Source organism: Panonychus citri, unplaced genomic scaffold, assembly GCF_014898815.1.
Source record: "Panonychus citri isolate SS breed McGregor unplaced genomic scaffold, ASM1489881v1 Contig00136, whole genome shotgun sequence".
NCBI classification, from domain to species: domain Eukaryota; kingdom Metazoa; phylum Arthropoda; class Arachnida; order Trombidiformes; family Tetranychidae; genus Panonychus; species Panonychus citri.
The window spans coordinates 660821-683347 of record NW_026515541.1 but is presented as its reverse complement, the minus strand read 5'-3'; the positions used below and the strand labels follow the sequence as shown (position 1 = coordinate 683347).

General features: G+C 31.5%; 6 protein-coding genes across 7 annotated transcripts; 2 read left to right on the top strand and 4 right to left on the bottom strand.

Annotated features, from left to right (window-relative positions):
* Nucleotides 1-136: 136 nt before the first annotated feature.
* On the bottom strand, nt 137-1066 carry LOC128392460 (uncharacterized; the record flags this gene model as incomplete). Its single annotated transcript, XM_053352488.1, has 1 exon — nt 137-1066. A coding segment is annotated over one exon (915 nt), but the record flags the coding sequence as incomplete, so codon positions are not given.
* LOC128392385 (amyloid protein-binding protein 2-like) lies at nt 1067-2991 on the top strand. Its single transcript, XM_053352402.1, has one exon. The coding sequence runs from the start codon at nt 1069-1071 to the stop codon at nt 2545-2547; it is 1479 nt and encodes a 492-aa protein (XP_053208377.1). The 5' UTR covers nt 1067-1068; the 3' UTR covers nt 2548-2991.
* A 745-nt stretch (nt 2992-3736) lies between these two features.
* Nucleotides 3737-4780, bottom strand: LOC128392236 (neurophysin 1-like). The gene is made up of 3 exons (XM_053352228.1): nt 4448-4780; nt 4173-4377; nt 3737-4081 (listed from the first exon to the last, which is right to left on the bottom strand). The coding sequence occupies exons 1-3, from the start codon at nt 4568-4570 to the stop codon at nt 3978-3980; spliced, it is 432 nt and encodes a 143-aa protein (XP_053208203.1). The 5' UTR covers nt 4571-4780; the 3' UTR covers nt 3737-3977.
* Nucleotides 4781-6633: 1853 nt separating this feature from the next.
* Nucleotides 6634-8175, top strand: LOC128392234 (transcriptional regulator ERG homolog). The gene is made up of 2 exons (XM_053352227.1): nt 6634-7220; nt 7427-8175. The coding sequence occupies exon 2, from the start codon at nt 7582-7584 to the stop codon at nt 8023-8025; it is 444 nt and encodes a 147-aa protein (XP_053208202.1). The 5' UTR covers nt 6634-7220; nt 7427-7581; the 3' UTR covers nt 8026-8175.
* On the bottom strand, nt 8130-8865 carry LOC128392238 (conopressin/neurophysin-like). Of its 2 annotated transcripts, none has more exons than XM_053352231.1 (3): nt 8593-8865; nt 8326-8530; nt 8130-8260 (listed from the first exon to the last, which is right to left on the bottom strand). In XM_053352231.1, exons 1-3 carry the CDS (start codon nt 8713-8715, stop codon nt 8253-8255), a joined length of 336 nt encoding a protein of 111 aa, XP_053208206.1. In that variant the 5' UTR covers nt 8716-8865; the 3' UTR covers nt 8130-8252. The 2 variants fall into 2 exon arrangements, with proteins under 2 accessions (XP_053208206.1, XP_053208205.1); XM_053352230.1 differs by having other exon boundaries at nt 8152-8249.
* Nucleotides 8866-9890: 1025 nt separating this feature from the next.
* Nucleotides 9891-10706, bottom strand: LOC128392237 (oxytocin-neurophysin 1-like). The gene is made up of 3 exons (XM_053352229.1): nt 10375-10706; nt 10103-10307; nt 9891-10002 (listed from the first exon to the last, which is right to left on the bottom strand). Exons 1-3 carry the CDS (start codon nt 10495-10497, stop codon nt 9899-9901), a joined length of 432 nt encoding a protein of 143 aa, XP_053208204.1. The 5' UTR covers nt 10498-10706; the 3' UTR covers nt 9891-9898.
* Between the last annotated feature and the right edge of the window lie 11821 nt (nt 10707-22527).

Below are 22527 nucleotides of genomic sequence, written 5' to 3'. Positions count from 1 at the left end.
ACATGTACAGCAAATAATTTAAAGTAGAAAAACATATTAATTAGAGGTAATCAACAATCTAAATGTAACAATTGAAAGCCTTTTCCAAGTTTCCTTCGAGGCAGAAAAATTCTGAGACCATTTCGAGATCGAAGTAACATTTCTTCACTGATTAATAATGCATTTGTTTGCCACCTACACAAGCAAATGTTAGGTTGGACCTAAATTCAATCAGTGTCGCCTCAATGTGGGCCAATTCTTTCATAATCAAATCACCGTCATTATAATCATTTGAAACCAATGAATCGATTGATAAACTTGCTGCTGAACAATTTGATCCACTGAATTGTATTCCAATGAGTGACATTTTCTTTGGATTAAACATTGAATTATAAGGTGGAGGTCTGTTGATAAAGTAAAAGTTGGCCGTGTCATCGGAATAGTAAAGGACAGTCGGTTGTCTAGTGACCAGTTTATCATTGACCTGAGCTCCACCCAAGGCCAGTTGACCCTGAAAATGGTCAAAAATCGCATCAACCTGAGAATGGGCCAAATAATTACCATGATGACCAACCCCAGATGAGAAAAGTATGACCGCTTTAACATCATCGGGAAAATTAAAATCTTCCTCTAATTCATCGGTTGCCCGTTCGAAGATTGTTATTGTCACACCTTCGTATTTGGGTAGCATGAAACAAGAGATACCAAATAGGCCACATAAATCATAGCTTATTGTCATCGGGTCTTTGTATCGGCTTAATGTTGACTCTGAATCTTCACCAATTATCCCATAATGAGCGTCGATCCCAATAACAGCGCAATCATGAGGTAAACTTGAGCGAATAGTGTTGATCACTTTGGCTCGTTTCCAACGACGTTTTTTACCAATTTTAACATTATTACCTTCAAAGAGAATCAAACATTTAGGTTGAGAATATGATCTCTTTAAGGTGAATAAGAATTGATACTCGAAAATTTCTGATCCTTTGATTATTGATCTTGTATCAGAATCGACGATACTCCCGATGGGATTTGCAAGACTTAATGTTCGCGATCTTTCAATGTAGAGTGAATTGAATCGATCAATTAATGCAAAGAGCTTATTCTTTGGCTGGTTTCTTAATTGAAGCTGGTTGGTATGTTGATGCTGAGAAGATTTTATCATCAAGCCTTAAATTACATCTCAATGAGATTGATACAAATGAGATAATCGTTGAATCCTGGATTTTTAGGATTAAGACTCGTTTATTAGCAGCTCTCGTTGGTTATTCACGTTTCAAAGAAGCCAATCAATTATATGAAGAAATGGTTACCCTGATTGATGAAAAAAATTATGCCAATTTACCTGATAGATTTGATCTTGCTCAAGTTTACAATCAATTTGCCTGTTTATTTACTGCTCAGAGTCTATATAAAGAGGCCTACAAATGGAGTTGCCAATCAATGTCATATTTAACCAAAAGTACTCCCAGAATTTCAGTAATTGATATCATGTTGACCGCTGCTAAATGTTGTACCATTAAGAGAGACTTTGAAATAGCCGATTTCCTATTACGACAAGTGCTTTTGACCTGTAAAGAGCTGTTCAAATTGAACGAGAAATGTGACTTCTCTCAGATTAATAATTTCCATCCAATCATTGGTGATCTTTTCATGACCATGGGCTATTATTATCACAATATCGATATGCATGTACAATCAGTTAAATTTTATCTGAATTCAGTCAACTTTCGTAAACAGTATTTTGGCCTTCACACATTAACGGAACAATGTATAAATTTACCTCTTGCACTTTCACGTCAAGAATTAGCTTTCGCTTATTATATTCAAGAATATTCAACAGGCCATTTTGACCTTTGTTTGTATCACATTGAACTCGCCAAAATGTCATTAGAAACGCTATTACCAAAGGAACACCATCTACTTATCAATGTGTTTAGGATAAAAGCGTTAATCATTGAAGAGATGGCCATCGATAATGTGGACATAGTCGGTAAAACGGAGATGCTAATGGAGGCCAATCAACTTCACCGAGAAGCGCTTAAAATATCTCGAAATATTTTGGGCGAGGAGAATCTTCAAACGGCCAAAAATTACTCTAATTTAGGTCGATTGTACCAAACGATGCACCGATATGAAGAATCGGAAATGTTACAATTACGATCTATTGAAATTAAAGAAAAGTGTCTCGGTAAAGATGATTATGAGGTCGCACAATCATACGGATTTTTGGCCTCATTGTACAGTTACGACATGGAAATGTATCCGCAGGCGGAAAGTTATTATCTCAAAGCGATTGACATTGGTATCAAAGTTTTCGGCGGTGCTTATATTGGCCTCGAATTTGATTATCAAGGAATCATCAGGATTTATACGAGAACCGGAGAGACCGACAAAGCCTATGAGTACGTTAAATTGTTACGAGCATGGAAATCGAAAAGATATTCAATCACATCACAATTAAGCAAGAAAGATCTTTGTACCAGTCTATCCGATGAATCTTTGGTTCCTCTTAAATTACTCGAGATCAAACAACATTTTTTAATCAATAGACTGCACAAAGTTTGACGATCAACCGATTTTATCTTCAACAATTTACATTATGCTCAATTTACCTCGAAACTGGATTCGGATAAAACTTTGGCCTTTTGACGATTTAATTATTATGATTTCCTTCGATGCTAATTGATCATTGATTAATTAATCTTAATTTCATCCATCTCATCAATACACGATATTATTTACTCTGTTGTCAAGACTGTTGATCATACAGATGTTGTACACATATACACTAGTCGTCACAATTAATCATCATAGTTGATCAAGTTAACTAATCATAATTAACTAATCTGATTGACGTGATTTATGTTACACGATTGATTATAAATCAAGACACACAAAGTGGAGATGATGGTTAGCAAAAAAAATTAAACAATCAATGAATTGGCTTGTATTGTCATAATTGTTTTATTTTGATTATATAAACGAGATCTGCTGATTCAATCAACTAAATGATTCCTATTGTGCTCACGTTAATTACTTACGAGTTAATCTAATCAGATTCTTAATGATTATTAAAATGTCACCAAGGATGATTAGTGTTTTTCGTTGCGTAGACAAATCTAACATCAATCAGCAGAAAATGCCCTCAGGGTATTTCCGAACTAATCGACAATATTGTCTCCGAATAATTTGAACAATTTAAACAACAATTCTCTTAAGATTATGGGCGAAACACAACCTTGATAATATTTTCAATTTCTAAATTAAGACTAACTAAGTTATTCGAAGTTGATCAACAGTTAATTCACTTGGAAAAATAATGATTCCTATCAACAGATCAACTATTAATACAATTGAAACATCAATCAAATTGCAAATTGGTTTCTATTTAGTTGATCGAACAAATCTACCAAAAATAGTTTACAATTAAGCTAAATCATTTTTTTTCGATTCTAATCAATTCAAGGTCAAACAATTCGAATTTTTTTCTTCTCCATAGCTAAAATTCATTCTTAGTTCCAGTTCCTTTCCCCAAAAAGATAAATTCAAGTTTGGTTGTCAAGCCAATAATACATGAAGACGGAGAACTTAATTTCTTCCTTTCAAGTGTTGAGTTTAGTTACAATGGTGTATTTTTATTGCAAGTTTTAACAGCGACTTCAGGGGCTTCGATGAATTGGAATTCATCGTTTCGGGAAACAGGAAAGTTTTACTTTTTTCGCCCTTGATAAATTTTAATTTGATTAACTTTAAGTGTGAATTTGAAATTAATTTTTGTGTTATTATTGTTTATCTTATTACACTGATCAAGGTGGCATTTTAAGTTGGTTATTATAGTACCTCAGTAACTTTGGTTGTTTTCCCAGTCGAGTGAAAAATTGGACATCAAGTCGCATTCGGAGCACATTTCATTTAAATTGCGAATCAAGTCCCATCTGATACGATGAACAAAATTACACAAATTTAATGTGCTATTATAATGATCATTGGAACGATTAAATTTGTATTGTATGGGAAGATTGTGAATCAATGATACGTTGAATTGATTCATCGTTAGTTGGTGTATCATTTTCACAGGTTAAATCATTAAAACATCCGCCTGAAATTTAGGAAACAATTAAAATGATCAAGAGAGGGAGAGGGAAAGCATTAAAAGTCAAAATTATTAACTTTAAATTGTAACAATTTACCTGAACTACAACAGATCCCATTGGAAACACAGACTCCTTGACCTGATGAACAGAGTTTACCAGGGACTTTACATGGGATCGGAATGAAATTTTCAACTCTACATGGATCCGAATACTGATTGTTAATTAAACACCCAAAGTCTGAACCACAACAAACATTTGAATTGACACAATGACCTTTGTTACCTGGACCACAACGAAGACACTGTTGAAATAATTGAATGAAAACAATTAAATTAATGAAATTACAACCAAGAACAAAACAATTAACTCACTTCTCTCATATGGTAAATGTCACCATGAGATCTTTTCCCTCCGGGTGGACAATTAGTGATGAAACAAGCTTCATCGAGGTGGAAATTAATGAGCAAAGTTAATAAAATGAACGAGGCTAACATGATTAGTTGATATACTTGATTCAATTGCTCATCTTATTTTTACTAAGACCATATTTATACTTATTTATTCGATCAACTGGGTTTAACTAATCAACAGTTAAACATTAATCTCTGATCATCAGTATCTTAGATCATAATTAATCCAGTCAATCAATAAATCATAACAAATGTTGTCTTCATTGTTATTCTTGAATTTTCAACTAAATTAAATCTAATTGCTTTTTGATTTTACGTTAATTTTAAATTTTTCATTGGAAAAAAGTTGCTGAGGGTTTTATTTGTGTGTTTGGTTAGGTTACAAACTAATTAAATAATAATAATCAATGATTGATCAGACAATTTAATTCAAATGATATTTAATTTGATTGATTGGGTTCATAATTTATTGAATATTTGTTTCTGCTTAATCATAACAATTAATGATAATCTAATCAATAAAAATCCGTCAACAATCAACCGGACAATTAGATACCTCAAAACTTTCTCCCCTTACACTTATTTCCAGAATTTATTGTTAATTGTTGATATTCAATCATTAAATATCATCATTGATTGTGCAGCTTGTTTTATGCATTGCTAAAAGGATAAAAGATATTCATTAATTAAAGAAATAGTAGACAAAAATTTGGATCTATCAATTAATTCAATCCTCACCTGAACCTTAGCAAAATTATCCTCATTAATACCAATTTGATCGAGACATTCTTCTTCCTTGATTGTTTCAAAACATTTCAATTAGTCTTACAAAAATTAACAATTTACTTGACAATTAGTTAATTGTTGTACTTTACCTGCTCGAGTTTTGCTGCGTAGGGTTCAAAATCAGAACAATCATCTGTACTGTATATTATTGGCAATAATTTTTGACATTTCATCAAAGAATTATGGCCATCTTGAGAGAGAAAATTCTTCTAACAATTAAGATGATGATTAGTTAGTTGTCACAATTAGTCGTGATTAATACTAACCATACAAATTTCTGTAGCTTTAAGGAATTTTTCACGGCTTTCAGCAGTTGAAAAGTCCAGATAAGGCGAGCAAGAAAACCTATTACTTATCAATAAATCACCACAATTAATTAAAGAAAATGGATTGAAGATTAAGATAACGAATACAATTGATTTAATCATGATGATTGTTGTTTTAACTGATTTAAAAGAGTAACTGATGAAAGTACAGTAGTGTAGTGTATTTATCAAACTATTAATAGATTAGTTAAGTGTAAGAAACACTTTTATTTTAAATTTAATTTCGTTTAATCAAATATCAATCATATTGGTATAAAGTTAATTAATCATTTGAATTGATCATTTGCTATTAGCTTTGCAAATGATTCAATTGTAAACAAGATCGACTTAGATTCTATGTCATAGAAGTGTAGATGTCAAGTAATAGTTTATAACCGAGCGCCTCTGAACCAGAATTCACCAAGGATCGTACGTGTCTTAAGCATATTTACTCAATTGATTCTAATTGTTTTTGTTGATTTTCTTTGGGACCTCAATGTAAACAGAACATTTATTCTAGACAAGGGCAACTATTAGAACTATCTTGTTGGTGATTAGAAATGAAAAACATACAGCAAACATTTAACATTTATTTGGGACAAGGGGGATTGTCTGAATGAAACAACATAACAATTTTATTGAATAATTCACCAGCAAATGATCAAAAGTCAACGTCAAATCGAGTTCCGGTAGAATCATGAATAATCTTGAAACCACAAGAATATGAGAATAGTTAAAACATGTACATGCAAGTTAGAGGAAAAATTTAACATCTAAAATGGACATGATTGATTCATGATGAAATTTAATCATAATTATTCAATGTTATCATAGTGATGTTAATGAACACGATGATTATCATAAAATTACTGAGATTTGAAAAAATTAAGATGGAACATGAATTCTTAGATTCAAATTGTTACCTTTTCTTTTCAATCAGTTTTAACCAATGAATTGACCATTTAATTTACATGATCAACTTGTTAAAAATTTTAATTTACCTGTTTCATGATGAGATTTAAATTGTTTTACAATTTTACAAATCAAATCGGTGGTCAATTTGTTTTTCTCAATCTCAATATCAAATTGTAATCAATTGAGATCATTACTTATGGTTGACAATTTAATTTTAATCAGTTTTTTATCAATCACTTGAGAAGATTAATTTAATCGCTTTTTTTAGTCTAAACAATCAGATAACAATAATCATCCTCGAATTAGATTAATCAATAACTTGGAGTTTGTATTATCATGAAAAAGTTTTTTCTTTCTATTGTTTTCCAATCTGATATTGAATTCGAAGGAGAGAATTGATAAACTGATGAGGAATCACTTGAGTTAATCTTCTTTGGTCATCTTATCATCTCCATCATCATCTCACTCATTTATATCCTAGATGACCAATGGTCTTATGCTGAGAGTTAATTAGATGACCATCACGTCGAGTGATTCAATCATGTTTCCCATTGAGAAGTGAAAATGGTTGATTAGAAAAGTTTTTCTCTAATCGATTTTGTTTCGTTCTTTTTTTCAATAAACAATTTACTTGGAAAATTTAATCATGATCCATAATTAATTGTTCACAATCAATTTAGATTCATACAATATCCTATCTTCAGCAAGTACAAGATTCACATCACAAGGTAATATGAAACAATTAATTTTAATTATCAATGTATGATTGTTGCATGAATCGATTGATAAAAACAAGAGCAGAATTGACTTTGTCTTAATCAATTAGCATGAATTAGATTTACAAACGTAGTTAAATTAATTAGTTTACTTTCAAATTGCATGTTATAAATTGTTACAATCAGTTAATCTTTTCCATTGTCAATCTAATTAACAGGTAGTGGACAAATTCAATTGTGGCAATTTTTACTTGAACTTTTATCGGACAACAATTCAAATTGTATCGCTTGGGAAGGTAACAATGGAGAGTTCAAATTAACGGATCCGGATGAGGTCGCCCGTCGGTGGGGTGAACGGAAGAGCAAACCAAACATGAATTACGATAAACTTTCACGAGCACTTCGATATTATTACGATAAAAATATAATGACCAAAGTTCACGGTAAAAGGTATGCGTACAAATTTGACTTCCATGGTTTGGCTCAAGCCTGTCAACCAAATCCCACCGAGTCTTCACCCGCCAGCTACAAGTATCAATCGGAACTTTTATTAACACCAACGGCTGCTTATCACGCTCATGCAAGTAAACTCAACTCTTACCTGGCTGCAGGAGCCGCGGCGAGAAATGCAAATGTTAATCATCATCAAAATCACCACCATCATCATCATCATCCTTCACTGTTCACTGGTCCACCATATTGGTCAACGGCGGCGGCGACCAACTCATGTAATCCTCTTTACACCGCATCAATTGGACACCTCGGACATCATCACCACCACCATAGAGCCAATTCATTGGGATCTTATTATGCTTGAAATCATTTAGTAATCACCAGTTTATCAGTTATTCATTTTCTTAGTATTATTACAAAAGTTTTCATCATTTCCGTTTCCGTTTTTTTCATCTCTTTTTTTGTTTCTTCCTTGTGGGTCGGGATGATTGCAATTAGTAAATTATGATTACTACTATTTAACTTAATTCTCTTTTTGAACAATCAACCATTCAGGTGCTTTTTTATATTTGTAAAAAGTTACACTGACTGTTAATCACCTAAACACAAATTATTAATAACATTCAAAATTACTGTTGATTAATTTTAAATTGGAACAATTTACCTGAACTACAGCAGATCCCATTGGAAACACAGACTCCTTGACCTGATGAACGGAGTTTACCAGGGACTTTACATGGTATCGGGATGAAGTTTTCAACTCTACATGGATCCGAATACTGATTGTTAACTAAACACCCAAAGTCTAAACCACAACAAACATTTGAATTGACACAATGACCTTTGTTACCTGGACCACAACGAAGACACTGTTGAAGTAATTGAATGAAAGCAATTAGAAATAAAATTAAGAACAAAACAATTAACTCACTTCTCTCATATGGTCAATTGCACCATGAGATCTTTTTCCTCCGGGTGGACAATTAGTGATGAAACAAGCTTCATCGAGGTGGAAATTAACGAGGAAAGTTAATAAAATAAATGAGACTAACATGATTACTTGATTCAATTGCTCATTTAATTGTTGCCGAAACAATATTTATACATTCCAATTGTTTCTCACTCAACTCGATCAAACGGATTTAACTAATCAAAAGTTATTCGTTAATCTCTGATCATTATTATCTTAGATCATAATTAATTCAATCAACCTTCTAAGTGTAACAATTAATTCTCACCTTCGACTTTTCACAGCCAAGATCATCCGGACAATTTTTATCCAAGTATTCGGTTCGCTTAATCAATTAAAAAAAAACATTTCAATTAGTCTCAAATCTTGAACAATTTACTTTAACATTAGTTAATTGTGTTACTTTACCTGTCCGTATTCTTCTTCGCCGGCTTTAGTACCAGGACGATGTTTCAATTCTGCATCAATTTCAACGAAAGATACATGTAACAATTGGCACATGTCCGTGTGAATTTCTTTGGTTAAATAATCCTTTCAGCGATTAAGACAATGATTAGTTAATCGTCACAATTAGTCGTGATTAATACTTACCCTACAAGCTTTTATATCTCTGAAGATTTGATCACAATTGTCAGAATCTTGAAGTTTCATTAAATTCTGTCGCAATATTTTCGAATTTTTCGCATTTTTCGAAAATGAATTGGAGATTAAGATAACGAAGACAATTAATTTAATCATGATTGTAGTTATTTAACTGATGACAGATTAATATGTATTAAACTAGATTAGCTTATTGTAACAAAACTGATTGCTTAAAAACTTTTATTTAAAATGATTTAATTATAAACAAGATCGACACAGAAGTGTATATGTTAACCGAACGCCTCTGAACCAGAATTCACCAAGGATCATACGTGTCTTGAGCATATTTGATCAATTGGTGCTAATTGTTTTTGTTAATTTTCTGTGGAACATCAATGCAAATTGAACATTTAGTTGGGAAAAGGGCAATTATCTGAATGAAACAACAAAACAATTTTATGGAATAATTTAAAATGAGTTGTATTGTTAATGATTAGGAATCAAATACATTCAGAAAATCATTTTCTCTCTCTTCTCTCGTTTCTTTGGAACCTCAATTCATTTACAATACATTTGTATTATAATATTTATTTTAGAAAAGGGCTATTCTCTCTCTCTCTCTCTCTCTCTCTCTCTCTCTCTCTCTCTCTCTCTCTCTCTCTCTCTCTCTCTCTCTCTGGAACGATTAAATTTGAATCGTACGCGAAGATTGTGAATCAAAGATACGTTGAATGGATTCATCGTTAGTTGTTGTATCATTTTCACAGGTTAAATCATTGAAACATCCACCTGAAATTCAGGAAACAATTAAAATGATCAAGAGGGGTGAGGGAAAAACAAATTCAATTTGAAAATTTCTGTTGATTAACTTTAAATTGTAACAATTTACCTGAACTACAACAGATCCCGTTGGAAACACAGACTCCTTGGCCTGACGAACAGAGTTTACCAGGGACTTTACATGGAATTGGAATGAAATTTTCAGCTCTACATGGAGCTGAATAGTGATTGTTGATTAAACACCCAAAGTCTAAACCACAACAAACATTTGAATTGACACAATGACCTTTGTTACCTGGACCACAACGAAGGCACTGTTGAAATAATTGAATGAAAAAATGAGAAATTACAATCAATAACTGAACTAAACAATTAACTAACTTCTCTCATATGGTCAATGTCAACATGAGATCTTTTTCCTCCGGGTGGACAATTAGTGATGAAACAAGCTTCATCGAGGTGGAAATTAATGAGAAAAGTTAATAAAATGAACTTGGCCAACATGATCAGTTGATTTACTTGATTCAATTGCTCATCTAACTATTAACGAAACAATATTTATACTTTCCAATTGTTTCTCACTCAACTCGATTGACCGGATTTAACTAATCAACAGTTAATCGTTAATCTCTGGTCATTATTATCTTAGATCATAATTAATTCAATCAAACAATCAATCATCACAAATGTTTTTATAATTGTTAAATAATTTGGTTCTTATTAAATCAAATCTAATTGCTGTTTGACTTTACCTTCTATTCCAAGTTTTCATCGGAAAAAATTGTTATTATGATTGTATTTTTGTTTTTAGCTGGTTAATTAAATTTAACCAAAGTACTTACGAACTTTGATGAAAAAATTAGACTAATAACCAATGAGTGGTCAGACAATTTGATCCAAATGATATTTAATTTGATTGATTGGGTTCATAATTCATCAGTATTTGTTTCCTGTTTAATCATAACAATTAATGATAATCTAATCCATCAACAATCAAAAATCAAACAACTAGATATCTCGCAACTTTTAATATTCATCAGAATTTAGGGTTAATTGTTGATATTTATTTTCCATCATCAATAAACATCTCTAACAATTGAAGCTATAGCCTTTTCTATGCATTCATTAAAGGATAAAATATATTAATTAATAACAAGGTGAATCCTGCGAGCAACATGATCGCTTTTCTGAGTAAATTTTAAGAAATTGAATTCATGACTGTGATCTTTTCTGTCTTTTTATATGGTCGAACGGAACAACCGTTATTTGAATCTAAAGTTAAACAAAGTAATCAAATCTTTGATTAACTCCTCGAAGTTTAATATCCCAGGGCGTGCGGTTGATACAATTAAAAACTTACATTCATATAAAAAGAATATGCAATTAATATGAAAATTATCAATTGACTTTCCTAGAAAGTAAATGAATTTATCATGTAAATATCTATTGAAATTTACTATTGACTTTCCTAGAAAGTGGATGAATTGGTTCATGGAAATGGTCATGATAATTTAGTATTGAATTTCTTAGAAAGTCAATGTTTAAGAAACGTCATCTTAAGGGATTATCATGGGATATTGGTGTTTAATTTAATTTTAACAATTTAACCTTAATTGGGATACAATTTACTAATTGTCATGTTTGTCTTTATATAATCTTACTGATATAAAAACCCAATCGATTAACAATTTAAGTTAAGTTAATCATTTTACTTTCATCTAATCATCATTACAATTTTACAAATAAAATTATCTAACTAACTGAGTTTAATTGTGTTCTGAGGCACTATTTATCAACTGGTTATGGGTCCAGATACGCTTAGAGGTAGTAATTCATTGGTAAACTCTCCGTGTTTAGTGGATATTTTTAATGGTAAACATTTCGATGTTTGGAAATTTAAGATGATGAACTTCCTGAAAAGAGAAGGTCTTTGGTATGTAGTCAATGAGACTGTAGATACAGGTGACCAAAGAAAAATCGATTTATTCAATCGGAATAACGAAAAAGCTCTTGGATTATTGTGCTGTTGTGTTGGTTCAAAATATATTTATTTAATCAAACACGCAGAAAAGGCTGCCGAAGTTTGGAACATATTGGTTCGAACATTCGAGCGAAAAGACTTAGCAAAGAAATTTATTGTTAAGCAAAAACTTTCTAACTTTAAAATTAAGTCTAATCAACCTTTGATTGATTCGATTGCTGAGTTAGAGCGTTTGTGGTCTGAATTGGGTTCTATTGGTGATCCAATAAGTGATGGTGATAAGGTAATTGAGTTACTAGGTAAGCTACCATCAGAATACAAACATTTTGTATCAGCTATTCGTGTATCATTGGATATTATTAAGTTCGAAGATCTCATCGCTCGTTTATTAATTGAAGAAGATCACATGAAAATTGAAACGGTTCATGAACATGAATCAGCTTTGGTGACCAAGACAAAATTCAAATATAAAAACAAGAAAAATGTTATTTGTTTTGAGTGTCAAGAAAAAGGTCATTATAAACGAGACTGTCCGACTTTGAAAAATAATAGAAAAGATAAAAATGATTACAAGAAAAAGTTTGAGAGACAAAGTCCAACTAATGAACATGCACTTACAATGGTCAGTCATGATAAAGATTCTGACAATTGGGTTATTGACTCAGGAGCTTCTAACCATATGAGTTGGAATAAGAAATGGTTCAGAAATTATTATGAAACTCCAGGTAAAAGTGTAACTCAAGCTGATGGTACATCGATGGATGTCAACGGTATTGGTGATATTGAACTTTTATCAGAATTTGGGACTAAATTTATTCTTAAAAACGTTTACCATGTACCAAAATTAGCAATCAATTTGTTTTCCATGGGTCAAGCTGAAGATAATGGAGCTACTTGTACATTTAAAAATGGACAATGTAAAGTTTATCTTGCTAATAAGTTGATTGTTGTTGGTGAACGAAAAGTGAAACTTTACTATTTGCGAGTTAATCAAATTGATCAAGATTACTCGTTAGTAAATATCGAGGAAGAGAAAGTCGAAAGTGAAGATAAAACGATTCCAATTGGTAATATTAATCTTTGGCATCTTCGATATGGTCATTTGAATTATGATAATATGACCAAGATGGTTAGAGAAAATATTATCGATGGTATTAACCTTAAAGGTGAGAAGTCTGATATTTGTAAAGGTTGTTTGAAAGGAAAAATGACCAAGCACAAGTATCCAGCTCGAACTATGGTTAAAACTGAATCAGTTTTGGACTTGGTACATTCAGATATTTGCGGAGTATTATCGGATATCGGAGTATTGCGGATTATCAGAGTACCATCTTTTTCTGGTTGTCGTTATTTTATAACTTTTATTGGTGATTTTACCAATTGGGTAAAAGTGATTCCAGTAAAAGAGAGAAAAGAAATTTTCAATGAATATAAAATATATGAAGCTGAAGTTTCGACTCCCCATGGTAAAAATATTAAGTGTTTTAGATCTGATAATGGGCGAGAGTATTTATCATCTGAATTTACGAATTTCTTAAAAGAAAAAGGTACTAAACATGAAACTAGTATCGCTTATGCTCATGAACAAAATGGTGTAGCCGAACGAACTATTCGTGAAATGGCTTGTTCGATGTTACATCAAGCCGAACTACCATTAGAATATTGGGCGGAAGCAGCTATGACCGCTGGTTATTTAAGAAATCGTTGCATATCCAAAGCTATTGGTGATGTTACTCCATTCGAAAAGTGGAAAGGTCGAAAACCTAATGTTCAACATCTTAGAATATTTGGATCGAAAGCTTTTGTTCGTGTTCCATCTGAACAACATCTCAAGATCGAACCAAAGTCGATCGAAGTTCTATTTGTTGGATATGATGTAAACAAAAAGGGTTATCGATTAATCAATTTATCAAATAACAAAATCATTTATGGGAGAGACGTTATTTTTGACGAAAAATCAATTCTCATTAAGCAAAATGATTCAATGATTAATCAATTTGAACTTATCGAAAATGATTTAACTGATTTATCTCAAGTTGAAAGTTCAAATGAGAAAACACTGATAACTTTAAACAATGAACCAGAAAGTTATCAAGAGGCAATAGAATCAAATGATTCAGGTGATTGGTTAAAAGCAATTAACGAAGAGTATCAATCTCTAGTTAATAGTGGAACTTGGATATTAACCAAACGACCTGAGAATACAAATATTATTAAAAACAAATGGGTATTCAAAATGAAAAGCAATGAAAAAGGTGATGTGCAATATAAAGCAAGATTAGTAGCAAAAGGGTTTACTCAAGTCAAGGGTAAAGATTATCAAGAAACTTTTGCTCCAGTTGCAAAATTTGCGACATTAAGATTATTAATCTCGTTGACCGTTAATTTTGATTATATTGTTCATCAACTCGATGTTAAAACTGCTTATTTGAACGGTAAATTGGAAGAAGAAATTTACATGGATCAACCTGAAGGTTTTGTTGATGATCCTGAACTTGTTTGCAAACTAAAACGAAGTTTGTATGGACTTAAACAGTCAGGAAGAAATTGGAATCATTTGTTCAATGATTTTATTACGAAACTTGGATTTACACGAACTCAATCGGATAATTGTCTGTATTTCAATGAAAGTGAATCTAAACGAATTTATGTATTAATTTATGTTGATGATTTGCTTATATTTGGGAAGAAAATTGAGATGATCAATATTCTCAAGGAACAATTGAAAACGAAGTTCCAAATGAAAGATCTTGGTGAACTTAAGTATTTCCTTGGAATCGAATTTGATATTGATCAAAAATCACAAACAATTAAAATGCATCAATCAAAATACATCAAATTTATACTCGAAAAGTATAATATGATTGATTCTAAATCAAGTAAAACTCCAACGGATTTATCAGTTAAATTATCAAAATCAACTGATATAAATGCTGATATTAGTTATCCTTATTCAAGTGCTGTAGGTGCATTAATTTATTTGTCAACTTGTACTCGACCAGATATTACGTTCGCAGTGGGAGTAGTTAGTCAATTTATGACTAATTACAATCGACAACATTGTTTGGCTGTCAAACGAATCTATCGATACTTGAAAGAGACAATGAATTATGGATTGTTGTTTGACAAATCTAATGATCAACTAGTTGTTGGTTATTCAGATTCTGATTATGCATCTTGTATTATGGACAGAAAAAGTATCAGTGGGTTAACTATTTTCAACTTTGGTAATCTAATTGTTTGGGGTAGTAAGAAACAATCAACAGTTTTGCTATCGACTGCTGAAGCCGAGTATGTGGCTGTGACTGTGTGTACAAAAGAAATAATTTGGTTAAAATCTTTATTAACTGAACTTGGTTTTATCTTCGAAAAGCCAATCGTCATAAATGAAGACAATCAATGTGCAATCGCTTGGCAAGAGATCCAGTGTCTCAATCACGATATAAACACATTGATATTAAATATCATTTTATCAAAAGTTGAGAAAAATATGAGAAAAAGTTAATGATAAAATAATAGCAATTTATTATTTATCAACTGAGAATATGATTGCCGATGTTATGACAAAATCGTTACCACGAGAAAGATTTGAAAAATTGAGATCGCAATTGAAGATTATTAATATTAATTGAGTGGGAGAAAAAGAATATGCAATTAATATGAAAATTATCAATTGACTTTCCTAGAAAGTAAATGAATTTATCATGTAAATATCTATTGAAATTTACTATTGACTTTCCTAGAAAGTGGATGAATTGGTTCATGGAAATGGTCATGATAATTTAGTATTGAATTTCTTAGAAAGTCAATGTTTAAGAAACGTCATCTTAAGGGATTATCATGGGATATTGGTGTTTAATTTAATTTTAACAATTTAACCTTAATTGGGATACAATTTACTAATTGTCATGTTTGTCTTTATATAATCTTACTGATATAAAAACCCAATCGATTAACAATTTAAGTTAAGTTAATCATTTTACTTTCATCTAATCATCATTACAATTTTACAAATAAAATTATCTAACTAACTGAGTTTAATTGTGTTCTGAGTTACTATTTATCAACTCATATGATGCTCTTTATTTTCACTTCCCCTTCATTGCCCCGAACGTCATAATTCATCCCTTCTCTCTCTTCCCCGTTTCTCTTTCATTTCTATCTAATCCTCTTATTAATCTAATTAACATTTTAATTTGGTCAATTTAACGCCCCTTTTTTTCATTAATTAATAACTTTTGACCCTGACCACCTATGACATTGATTTTATTTTTTGTTGTTGAAGATTTTTGTCTTCTTTCTGTTGATATTTTTTCCATGTCTGTACGGCTCCTAGTTTTTCTTATATCTTCATGCGAAAAATCGTGAATCGTAATAATTGTTTGTGATGTTTGTGATTAAATAAATTGTAAGCAAAAATCCGCATCTAGCAATTAATTCAATCCTCAACTCAGTCATATCAAGATTATCCTTATTAGTACCCATTTGATGGAGTCATTTTTCGGCCTTATTTGTTTAAAGAAACATTTCAATTAGTCAATAAATAAACTTCAACAATTCACTCGACAATTAGTTAATTGTTGTACTTTACCTGTTCGACTTTTTTTGCGTAGGCTTCAAGATCAGACAAGACTTAATTACTTCATCATTTGTACTGCGTTTTTGATATTTCATCACAGAATTTTACTCATTATGAGAGAAATCAATCTTCTAACAATTATGATGATTAGTTAGTTTTCACAATTTGTCGTGATTGCTACTAACCAGACAAGCCTCAAAATTTTCAATCAGTTTTTCATAGGTTCCCGTAGTACTAAAGTCCATTTCAAATGAGCAATACTTCCTAGAAAATGTCAATTTTTCATCACAATTAATTAAAGAAACTGAGTTGAAAATTAAGGTAACAAATACAATACATTTTTCATGGTGATTGTTGTTTTAACTGATTTAAAAGAGTAACTGAGGAAAGTATTTACCAAACTTGATTAATTAACTGTAAGAAAAACTTTTATTTTAAATTTAATTTCGTTAATTCAACTATCAATCATATTAACCTAAGGCTAATTAATCGTTTGATTATTTTTCATCAGCGTTGGAAATGATTTAATTGTAAATAAAATCGACACAGAAGCGTAAATGTCAAGAACCAGAATTCACCAAGGATCATACGTGTCTCAAGCATATTTGCTCAATTGGTGCTAATTGATATTGTCAATTTTCTTTGGAGCCTCAATGCAAATTGATTATTTATTTTAGACAAGAGCAATTATCTAGACTTAAACAACGTGAAAATTTTAGATATCAGCAATTGATTTTTCAACTTGTGCTAAACCAAAAGATATTGCAATTGTAATTAAGGAGAATGTAAACCAAATTTTAGTTTTGAGTTAAGCTAATTATTAGATATTTATAGCAAAAGTGGTCGATTTTTAAGGCCAAAAATTGGTGATTCTTCATAGTCTTGGTTAAATGACGACGATTTAACTAATATACATACATGTATAAGTATCCAAGTATTGTAGTTTTGGAGCTATTAACTCTTGAAGATCAAAGGCCATTCTATCATTCCAGCTAAACTGTTGATCAAACGAAAAAAGTACTTGATCCACGATGTTAACCTATACTAAAGGGTTGCTAATAAATAGAGGAACTATTTTCAATTATTAATTAATCGATAATTAAAGGCGATTGAAATCAAACTAAAGTCCCTAATTGTAGCACATTGTCTATTTTTTACGATTTAGTTTTTTCTTAATTAGTGCTAATTATGTTGAATAAATTAGAACGCGATTTACTCGCTAAACGGGTTGTTTCCTATCTCAACTCATCAGCTGACGGAGACTCAATTAAAACATGGCAGCACTTTAAAGACGAAGGTATTTCGAGGTCAACCTTTTACAATGTGTTGAGAAGGTATAAGGCAACAGGTAAAGACTCAACCAATTCCCCACCCGGTCGTGATCAGGTCATTATGACCAAACGGACACTAAGGTCAGTCGAAAATTTGTTCAATTCAAACCCGTCACTTTCGGAGCTGCAAGCTGGTAAAAAACTTGGCTTAGCGAGATCAACATTAGGTCATATTAAGCACGAGAAATTGGATGAAGTCCCGCCGAATATTTCCGCCCCTATGTTCGAAAATGACCAAGAAATTCGCGCCAAAAAAATGGGGCAAAAACAATTTAAAAAATAAAAAAAATAAAAAATTGCGTAATAATCATGGACGATGAGACAAATGTACGTTTGGACCCTTCTCCTCTTCTACTTGTCATTATCAGAAAGATGTAATCTCATGGTTGGAAAGCGCGCTAATTAAGTTCGTAAAAAAGGACGAAAACACACCAAACCTGCCACAGGCTCGACCCATCGAGAAGTTCTGGGCTCTTTGTAAGAGAAAATATTCAGAAAGAGAAAAACGCGCTCGTAGTCTTGCTAATTTTAAAGCAATTTGGGGAAAAATCTCGAAAAAAGTGGCCGCAGAGTCGGGACTTAACTTGATGAGTAATGTTCGAGATAAACTGTCCAAAGTTAACAGAGATGGTGTTTATAGTGTAATCTAACTGAACAAAAAGAATTATCAAAATTGAGCAATTGTCTCTCAAGATAAAACAATTGAATCATGAGTTCCACTATTTATTAGCTACCCTTTAGAATATTCTCAAAAATAAGTTTCAGATCATTCTCGTCACTTGGGACTAGTCGCCATCCATTTATTTAAATGCAACGGAATTGTGGCCAGCGCACTTTGGCTATTTTTTACCAACTTTAATTTTCTGTAAGGGCATGAAAAGTTGTCGATAAAAAAAGTTTCATTATCTATAAACTTATCTTTGCTGCAAAAAACGATCTGTAGTTTAAAATTCGAACTCGATTTTCTCGAAAACTACTAATCAGACTTTTTTTCACAGTTTCAATTTGATCCAAATGATATCTTATTTGATCGGTTGGGTTCATAATTCATTAATTATTTGTTTCTCTTTAATCATAACAATCAATGACTATCTAATCAATGATAATCCATCCACGATTGAACTAAAAAAATTTCTCGAAACTTTTGATATTCATGAGGTTTATTTTTATTTGTTGGTATTTATATTTACTCGTCAGTCCTCTCGTTCGCTGTCTCGTTTCTTAGTTACGAAACAACTCTAAAAGGATAAAAGGTATTGATTTTTTGAATAAACATTTATTAGGCGTAATGAAAAATTTGTATGTAATAACAATTAATTAAATTCTCACCGGATTTTCTTCCTCTCCAGTATTTTCCATAAATCCAATGATTTTCTCGATGCATTTTTGTTCCTTGGTTGATTAGTACATATATCAGTACGTGTATTATAAACATTTAAATTATTGTCTCGAACCAATCAATTTATTAAATGAAATTAGTCAATTTCGTTACTTTACCTGCTCTGTGTTTTCAATTTTCGTCCCGGGTTTGAAATACTTCGCACACTCTGCATCATCAATGGGTAAGGACTTGACCCATTTCTGCGCTCAATTCAGATTTTCGATTAAATTTGTACATAAATAGAACAGAAAATATGATAAAATTTAGTTCAATTTTCGTCTCGCTAGGACTCATATTTTTCTCGTAAAACGGGTTTATAGAAGGAAACTTTGAAGTGATTTTGTGACCAAACTATTATACATAGAATAAATTAAATAATAACAATTATAGACAATTTAATGATCTTTATAAATATCTACTTTTCGAATCTTAAATCTTTTGGTCGTAGCCGCTGGAACGGAAACAGACCTTAAAAATGACCCATTCATTTATTACTGAAAACGCCTTTCGTACTTTTACAGCCTAATGAAAAGAGAGAGACAAAATTTCCAATGAATCTTATCGGCGGAAGGCAGAGCAATGTTCAGATTCGAAAAGTAGATATTTATAAAGATCATAAAATTGTCTGTTGGATGGTGTTACTAAATTCATTCTATGTATAATAGTTTGGACACAAAATCACTTCAAAGTTTCCGTCGAAAATTCCGTTTTACGCGAAAAGTATGAGTCCTAGAGAGATCTTTATTTGAAACGAAATAGTCAATAACTTGTGAGGTACAACTTGTATTTAAAAAACTCATTTCCAGAACTATTCATGAGGGGCAAAATCCCTATGGAAGATGATCATGTCATTTGTCCTTTCAACAATTAAGACAATGATTAATTATTTGTCACAATTATTAGAGGCTGATACTAACCTCGCAAGCTTTTATAACTCCAGTTACGGTTACGGGTTGATCGCTAGTATTTTTTAACTTGTTGCTTTTACTATGAACACAATTAATTAAATAAAAACAGTAAACAATTGATATAACGAATATGATTGATTTAATCATGATGATTCTAGCTTTTTAACTGATTTAAAAGATTGGATGTCAAATGTTTTGTATTTTTATATAAAACCAAATTAGAGAGCTAAAATTTGCATGTTAAATTTGTGTAATCAACTTTCAATAATATGAAGTTAATTAATCATTGTGTTGCAGATGATTTAATCGCAAACAAGATCTTTGTTAATTACCCATTTTTGTTAATTACAATTCGTCTTTTTGTACTTTTATTTTTGTGTGTTTATGATCACAAAACTGGCGATACCTTGTGGAGATGGTAATAAGCTTGTATTTGTTGATTTCGATTCATCTGATTTAGTTGATGATTGATTAGTTAAATTGAGATTAATGTCCATTTGTTTCAGCTTATTATCCAATTGTTGAAGATTTTCTTGATTCATCTGGCTTTTTGTGTAATTGTGTTGATATTGAGCGTGACAAAGGACACCCGTTATATGGGTTTTTGGAAAGACTTTATGGAAAATGGAAACTCCTGAATTAACATCATTAGTATGATTAACATAACGACGATAAGAATCAAAATTAAAAAATAGAAATGCGATTGACTCATTACATGAGCCGATTGTATCACAAGCAAATGTTAGGTTGGACCTAAATTCAATCAGTGTCGCCTCAATGTGGGCCAATTCTTTCATAATCAAATCACCGTCATTATAATTATTCGAAACCAATGAATCAATTGATAAACTTGCTGCTGAACAATTTGATCCACTAAATTGTATTCCAATGAGTGACATTTTCTTAGGATTAAACATTGAATTATAAGGTGGAGGTCCGTTGATGAAGTAAAAGTTGGCCGTGTCATCGGAATAGTAAAGGACAGTCGGTTGTCTAGTGACCAGTTTATCATTGACCTGAGCTCCATTCAAACAGTTGACCCTGAAAATGGTCAAAAATCGCATCAACCTGAGAATGGTCCAAATAAATACAAGTAGCCCTTGAGGAACTTGATGGTCTTTAGGCCTTAGATTTGTTTCTAAATCAACAAAAGAACAAAACAAAAATTGATTTACTTTCGCATTTTCTTTTCTATTTTACCTGAATTTCCATCATCATATTCATCATCATCATCTTCCTCTTCTTCTAGTGTTTCTCTGTGATAAATGAATACCTTGAATTGTGTTTTCTTCGCGTCCCAAAAGTGACCATTGTGAAAGGAAAACCTTTTCAGAATTTTTTGTTTTCTCTTCTTCTTGTTGGCCCTTTTCGCGCAATACTAAATGGATAAAAGATATTACATGTAACTAATTAAAGAAATAGTAGACAAAAATTTGGATCTATCAATTAATTCAATCCTCACCATAACCTTATCAAAATTATCCTTATTAATACCAATTTGATCGAGACATTTTTGGACCTTGATGGTTTAAAAAAACATTTCAATTAGTCTCGAAACTTCAATCATTTACTCGACAATTAGTTAATTGTTGTACTTTACCTGATCGAATTTTTTTGCGTAGATTCCAATATCAGAACAAGCTTGAATTACTTCGTCATTTGTACTGAGCGGCAATAATTTTTGACATTTCATCTCAGAATTGTACTCATCTTGAGAGAGATAGATTTTCTATCAATTAAGATGATGATTAGTTAGTTGTCACAATTTGTCGTCATTGGTACTAACCTTACAAGCTTCAAGATTTTCAATGAGTTTTTCATAGGTCCCCGCAGTTACTAAGTGCATCGCCCCTTGGCAATACTTCGCAAAGACATTAAAGCAACCAATTAAAGAGATTGAGGTGAAAATTAATATAACGAATATAATTGATTTAATCATGATGATTGTTGTTTTAACTGATTTAAAAGAGTAACTGAGGAAAGTATTTATTAAACTAGATTAATTAAGTGCAAGAAAAACTTTAATTTTAAATTCAATTTCGTTTATTCAACTTTCTATTAACATAAAGTTAATTATCATTTGATTATTTTTTACCAGCTTTGCAAATGATTTAATTTCAAACAAGATCTAATAAGAAGTGCAAATGTCAAGTAGTAGTTTATATCCGAGAGCCTCTGAACCAGAATTCATCAAGGATCGTACGTGTCGCTGGCATATTTGTTCAATTGGTGCTAATTGTTTTTGTTGATTTACTTTGGAACCTAAATGCAAATTGGACATTTATTTTAGACAATGGGAATTACTACAACCTTGAATAAGATAAGCTCAAAATCCGCTCACTTTGCTCGGATCA

Excerpts from the sequence above, each read along its gene's own strand:
- LOC128392385 (XM_053352402.1), top strand. The coding sequence starts at position 1,069 with ATGCAAAGAGCTTATTCTTTGGCTGGTTTCTTAATTGAAGCTGGTTGG.
- LOC128392234 (XM_053352227.1), top strand. The coding sequence starts at position 7,582 with ATGAATTACGATAAACTTTCACGAGCACTTCGATATTATTACGATAAA.
- LOC128392238 (XM_053352230.1), bottom strand. The coding sequence starts at position 8,715 with ATGTTAGTCTCATTTATTTTATTAACTTTCCTCGTTAATTTCCACCTC. Across the intron at positions 8,531-8,592 it reads CAATTGACCATATGAGAGAA|TGTCTTCGTTGTGGTCCAGG; the intron begins GTGAGTTAATTG and ends TTACTTCAACAG. Across the intron at positions 8,250-8,325 it reads TGGGATCTGCTGTAGTTCAG|TCAGTGTAACTTTTTACAAA; the intron begins GTAAATTGTTCC and ends GGTGATTAACAG.
- LOC128392236 (XM_053352228.1), bottom strand. The coding sequence starts at position 4,570 with ATGTTAGCCTCGTTCATTTTATTAACTTTGCTCATTAATTTCCACCTC. Across the intron at positions 4,378-4,447 it reads ACATTTACCATATGAGAGAA|TGTCTTCGTTGTGGTCCAGG; the intron begins GTGAGTTAATTG and ends TTATTTCAACAG. Across the intron at positions 4,082-4,172 it reads TGGGATCTGTTGTAGTTCAG|GCGGATGTTTTAATGATTTA; the intron begins GTAAATTGTTAC and ends CCTAAATTTCAG.
- LOC128392237 (XM_053352229.1), bottom strand. The coding sequence starts at position 10,497 with ATGTTGGCCAAGTTCATTTTATTAACTTTTCTCATTAATTTCCACCTC. Across the intron at positions 10,308-10,374 it reads ACATTGACCATATGAGAGAA|TGCCTTCGTTGTGGTCCAGG; the intron begins GTTAGTTAATTG and ends TTATTTCAACAG. Across the intron at positions 10,003-10,102 it reads CGGGATCTGTTGTAGTTCAG|GTGGATGTTTCAATGATTTA; the intron begins GTAAATTGTTAC and ends CCTGAATTTCAG.